This window comes from Acyrthosiphon pisum, chromosome A2 (assembly GCF_005508785.2).
Source record: "Acyrthosiphon pisum isolate AL4f chromosome A2, pea_aphid_22Mar2018_4r6ur, whole genome shotgun sequence".
NCBI classification, from domain to species: domain Eukaryota; kingdom Metazoa; phylum Arthropoda; class Insecta; order Hemiptera; family Aphididae; genus Acyrthosiphon; species Acyrthosiphon pisum.
Genome location: NC_042495.1, coordinates 97,197,768 through 97,204,308, shown reverse-complemented (window position 1 = coordinate 97,204,308; position 6,541 = coordinate 97,197,768). Strand labels below are relative to the sequence as shown.

Sequence of the window (6,541 nt, the reverse complement as noted above, 5' to 3'; positions counted from 1 at the left end):
GGTATACTTTGAAACCTTCTAAAGTATACTATTATATATCTATGATAGTATCACGGTTTGTTGTTGATGTATAACGCGTTATAAGTACCTATAATAGATATTATGATATGATTAATTTGGAATTTATTATAGGTACCTATTATAGGTCAATTTTTTTTAAATACTATAGACTATAATATAATATTATGTCTTATACCTAGACTGACATACCGTCTCCGCTCAGAATCGTTTTTCTTATACAATGATATTATATCATTGAATTCAAATGTAATACCATCCATTATACAGTGACCCACTTGTAACCTACTGTACAGCAGAGCGAAATCCACTTACCCACCTTTTTTTTTCATTGGTTTAAGGCTTCTACGACTGAGGTCATTAGTCTGTAAGGTTTGTAGGGTTGGTACAGTAGGGTTTGGATGGTTGGTACGATCGGTTACGAATTCGTGTATACGTGGCAAGGTTTTTGCGCACGACGAAACCGGGTGGTCACCCATCCGAGAACTAGTTGTAGCGGACATTGCTGACTGTCAATCACGTCGTCCCGTGATTGATTTCAGCCACTCCACCACGATAATAATATTGTAAGTAAAATGTACCTATATTATAGTATCAGTGGCGTATCTACGGAGGGATATGACCCCCATATCCCCTCGTGGAGACCAAATTTTGTACACAATACATATACAACATGTATATATTAATATAAATATAAAATGTGTATACTGAAAGTCTATTAAAAATTGTATATCCCCCTTGAAAAAATCCTATATGCGCGTATTATTTTAGAATTAATGTATAAAGTATTATTTTATAGTTATTGTACTTACAACAGGTGAAATACAATCTTCATTTTTATCGGGTAAATTAGATGAGTATTCAGTTGTTGTTTCAGTACATTGTTTCATTTCTGACTCCATTGTTTCAATTATGTTTGGACTTTCCATTTTATAATAATCTTTTAAATGTACCAAACATTTCATAGTCAGCTGTACTTTTTCAAGTTTCTAAAAATTAAAAGGGGAAAATTTGTTAAATAAATAGATTTTGTTTAAATGTTAACGTTGAATAGGGTGCTTGTAACTTTCAAAGTATTTCAATATCGAGAATTTTATTTTATTTCTATTAAAATTGTTTTTAAGATTTTTAATGGATTATTTTCTAAATAATTGTTTTTATTTTTCACCCAACATTTTTTATGTATAAGTAAAAAATGTTACAATCTTAAACTTTTAGGATGGTTTCTAATTATATCTAGTTAGTGTTTGGTGGGGGGGGAGGATTAAAAGCAAAAAATTAGTTTCTTAATAATCTGGAAAAACGAAAAATATTATGAAAACTGAAATATATTATATCTAACACTCAGGGCCGTATTTACAATTTTGCCGTCGCAGGTGCACAAAATTTTTTTCAGCCCTTTATGAACACATTTTAATATTTTACCAAAAAAAAAAAAACGTTAAATTCGTAGTACCTAAAAATTATCACCAATGAGTGCCCCGCCGGCCGCCCCCCTAAAATTTGCCGCTGGGGGCACATGTACCCCGTTGCTCCTACCCAAATACGGCCCTGCTAACACTCATCTTTGACAAAATCGATTGGGTTCTTTTATTGTAACTCAATAACGAATAACTAACCGTCTAAGCAATAAGCATATATACATTTCTCTTACCATATAAGCTATTAATTTTTAAAAATTAAATCACCTATATAATAATTATCAAAATATTTTGGCACTATATGAACGAAATTAATAAGTAATAATTGATAATATTATCTATGGGTATTATTTTAGTATTAATGGATAATATTTATACATACTGCTGTTTCATTGCCATCTTTATCTGGTAAATTTGATGAGCTTTCTTCAATTATTTCTGCAGTACCTAGTTCCTCTTCATACCCAACTGATTCTATTTTTCTGCGTTTGCTTAACCTTTTGGATTTTCTACGCCCTGAATCTCTAAAATACTAAAATGAAATATAAAATATTTGAATTAGATACGTTAAGAATAAGCTTATTTAATAATTAGTCTGAACTTAGTATAATATTAAATATATTTATCATATTTTACTCGACTACATATTAAATTGAATGTAAAAAAAAAAAAAATATTTCTATAAACTTGAAATATTATACTTTACTGCTTCTTGTTTCCAAAACATAATTAGCAAATATATTAAAATAAAAATAAATATTGAGAATATTATTTCTTTATATATTCAGGAGTTTGCAGGTTTAGATTCTTATAGCAGATCGATATTTTATTAGGTAATAACTTTGGGTATTATTTTAGTATTAATGGATAATATTTATACTTACTGTTGTTTCCTTGTCATCTTTATCTGGTAAATTTGATGAGTTTTCTTCAATTATTTCTGCAGTACATTGTTCCTCTTCGTTCAATTTTATGCATGCTGCTTGTACCTGATCTGCTCAAATAACCAATGGCAAATGGCAATCAATAATAAATAAATACTAATTTCTACTAATTATTTATCCTTTAAGCAATAGCAACCATTTATAAACAAAAATGTCCATTGTAAATCTCAAAATTCTTGTTCGAGCTCATCCCCAGGTCGGGTTTACCGGGTTCCATTGTGAATTTAAGGAACCACTCAAGCAAACATAAAAAAAATCATCAAAATCGGTGCAGCCGTTTGGGAGTTACACGTGGAAAGAAATATAATATATATTTTGATATACTTATGTAAGTTATGTTGATTAAAATTAAAATATTGTAAAAACAATCGTTCAAATAGGTACAGATAATTGTCTACTATTATCTTTTATCCAACCAACAAAACAAAATTGGTTCTGCTGAACCTGAACGGAATATTTTATATGTTTGTAAGACGGACGTATCACTTTCGGATGAGACATCAACTACAATTTTTTTTTAATTTAGTTTATTAATTTGTAATACATTTCTCACCTTTCATAATATTAAGACGATTCGATGCATTCATTAGACCTTTGTGTTTTGAATTTGATTTTTTTGCTTTTTGCAGCACAATTTTATCAGAATTTTCGTTGTTGGAAACTGTTTTTATTTTTTTAATCCCCGTCATGACTTTAAAAAACTAAAATGCAAAATAAAATATTTTGTTTACATCAAGAATATACTTACATAATAATAGTCTGGACAATTAGTGGACATAGTATGTCCGTATGCATAGTGTGCCATTTAATACATTTATCATGTTTGATGTTTTAATTTATTATAAGTCTATACTCTATACGTATTGTATGTAAAAAAAAAATTTCGATTACTTTTGAAAATTTGATGCAACTTCAAATTATTATTTGATCAAAATAAACAATTTCACCATGAACTTAAATAATAAATAATTCCCATTTAATGTTATACTTACATTCAACTATTATACGTATTTAAAAAAAACACTATATTACAATATAATAATAATATTAAATATCCTGTATATGGTGTACTGGAACTCGTGGCCCGCGGAAGAACAAACAGTGAATGCTTTGGTACGTCGGTCAGTGATCGAAAGAAGTGCAACGAAAAAGGTTTTATGATTGTTCTGTGGTGACTGGAGATATTGTACTAATCGGCAAACTCAAAAAGCTTATAAGCTGTATTACAAAGACACCGCACGAACGTATAATAAAACCCCACCATAAATTGCTAGTTCCGATCATTTCTGATTGGCTTGTTGGAATTTATCGCGGTTAGCGATGCTACCGCAGCAACAACTATGCACATACCTAAATCCTAATATTAAACAATAGTTAATAAAATAACTAAAAACTATAGTAATATAGTATTGATATCGATAAATTACACTTAATATACAAAAGCAATATCATTAGTCATTATAGGTACCTAGGTATGAACCAAAACATTATTTTACACGGTACAATAACATAAAATCATACCATTCATTAATAATCTAAAATCTAGCAGACATTTTCATCATATAGGTCTGAAATGAATTACCTGAAAATAGTTTGAATTGCGGTTCCCTTTTATTATTTAAAAAAATAATTTAAATATGGTTGTATTCGACTAAAAATATTTAGTTTCTGTTATAAGGAAGCATCATCATAGTTAATTGCAAAACATTATCTTCCAATATCCTTTATGTACTTATGTATGTCAAATCTATAGATAGTCTAACTTTAAAAAAAAAATAATCATGTATATTTGGGTATTCATGCAAATAAATTATATTGTTGAGTGTGTAAAAATGTAAAAACTATTTAAACTACAATAAATTTATGTTTAAATTTCTATTTTAGTTTATTACTATATATTATCATTAGTAATGTATTACGATATGATGGTCACTTATTTTTAAATCACAATCAACTATCTAAGTACGTAGGTACCTAGGTAATAGGTACAGATTATGCATGTATCCCATAATAATTGTCAAATATCTCCATTCTCCAGCTATTACACCGGGTGATTATTTTATCATTGAACGTTCATTATTTCAAAAAGTACAAATGTTTTTGAAAACAATTTTTATTGTCTTTTAGTCGTTAAAAAAATATGCTTATATTATTAATAGTTTTTAATTTTTATCCTTAACACTTTTGAAGTTTTTACTTTTTTGAATGATAACATATTACATGCAGTTTTAATGTCATATTCCAAAGCAGAATATTTTTCTAAGTGTTTTGATCCATGTCCAGGAATTTTTAATATGAAACTATTATTCATTGTATTTTTCTCACCGGCTTATTTTATATTCATTCATACGCATTACTTATTAAACAATTTATTGTATAGATTTTAAATTTTTACAAAATCAAAATTTACAAAAATATAGTTTATGAGTTAAAACTTATAAGTATTTAAAGTTTAGATGAGCGGAGTGGAGTAGTACACTAGCCACTAATACTAATTTCCTATAAATAGATCATAATATAATTGTATTACTTGTATGGTCATTGTATGCGATTGATGATACCTATACCTCAGGTCAGTAACATTTACCAATCGATTCCCGAATATGAGCAGTGTTTAACAATATATATTAAGGATAAAGCTAAAGACTAATTTTTGAACTTAAAATAGTAATATTTATCTATATTATGTTTCCATGTGTGGACAAACGAAAACTCTGCAGCGTTCAAAGTCTGTCAGATTATAATCATACCAGATATTTGCCACATTATAGATCAATGACCTAACGCCAACAATGATTTTTAAATTTTAACATAGTCTTTGTAAAATATAATAGTACCTACCTATAAATACTTAATAATAATATGATTAATATATTATTATACTAGCAGATCCCGTGCACTTCGTTACCCATTAAAAATGTCAACTCTATATGAATAATATGTTTAAAACTTTAAAATAATAATAATAATAGCTTTAAAACCCATGGCAACCAGGCACGCCTGGAAGAGTGGCCAGGTGGTGCAAACGCACCACCTGAGAATTTTGATAATTTGGATTTTTCAAATAAAAATTAAATTTTAAAAATTCCCTCTTATAATTTATGTCTATGATCATGCCCAATATAGAAAATACCTATTTTACAAACCGTCATCTGTCACACTTTAGTACTTGGTGCAATCACGAAAGAACGATTATACCACGCGTCTATTAATACATTTATTTCGGTCATTAATAATATTATCATTAATTTCGTTAAGGGGCCTAGCTACAACTATTATTTAAGGGGCAATATTTAAGCAATTTTTAGTCAACTGCAGTTCACAATAATATAAGATTTAATTTTAACAAAGTGTTCCGTAGTTACGATCTATAGACAATTTTCTGTCGAGTTCAAATTTTTTTTTCAGAATAAAAATCGGACATTGTCAACTAACTTTAATTTTGTCAAAACTTAAGGTCTTTTGAGCTAACATTTATGGTGGTAGCGAGGCCCCTTAACTGTGCCACTATGGTACATTATTAGATGGGTATATTCGATAAACTCATTATAATAATATTATATTGGTGTATACCTACTGTATAAAAATAAAATATTATGTATAATTATTATAATTAGTATAATTATTATTGTACACTTGTAACCTAACACTATAAATCGTTTACAATTGTATTGTTATACACTTATATAGGTATCCATTATCCATATTTTAATTGCATTGTAAAACAATTATATTTAATGCTGAAAATTGCAATTAAATTTTTAAATTAACTAGTGATAAACTAGTTACAAAAGCTATGTGCTACATCAAACAAAAATAAATTTTCTGTAACTAGGATAAATAAATGGTTGTCATGGTAATATGGACACACACATACATTCATTTTTATATTTATAGATACATTTTATATATTTATTTTTATTTATATTTATATTATTATAATCAGGGGCGGACTTGCCATTTTTCCGCCCCTAGGCATTACAACACTAGCGCCCTTTACATTGGCGTACTCCCACGGTGGGGGGGGGGTAATGTTCCATGAAATAAGCTATAAAAATTGGATGAAATCTATAAGATTTCTGAGCAGTATGCACTATGCAGGAGACGGGCGACCGTGCCAGCGTCGCGCGTCGTCGCAATGTTTTATTATTTATTAAT

General features: G+C 28.5%; 1 protein-coding gene across 2 annotated transcripts in view; it reads right to left on the bottom strand.

Annotated features, from left to right (window-relative positions):
- Positions 1–3,226, bottom strand: part of LOC100569064 (transcriptional regulator ATRX-like) — a 15,501-nt gene extending 12,275 nt beyond the window's left edge. The window contains exons 1-4 of one of the 2 annotated variants that reach the window (XM_029489095.1): positions 2,937–3,226; positions 2,324–2,433; positions 1,822–1,971; positions 831–1,007 (exon numbers count right to left, since the gene is read on the bottom strand). In XM_029489095.1, the coding sequence (XP_029344955.1) occupies positions 831–1,007; positions 1,822–1,971; positions 2,324–2,433; positions 2,937–3,072 (573 nt within the window). In that variant the 5' untranslated portion in view covers positions 3,073–3,226. The remainder of the gene's footprint in view (positions 1–830; positions 1,008–1,821; positions 1,972–2,323; positions 2,434–2,936) is intronic. The other variant, XM_029489094.1, reaches the window with a different exon arrangement.
- Between the last annotated feature and the right edge of the window lie 3,315 nt (positions 3,227–6,541).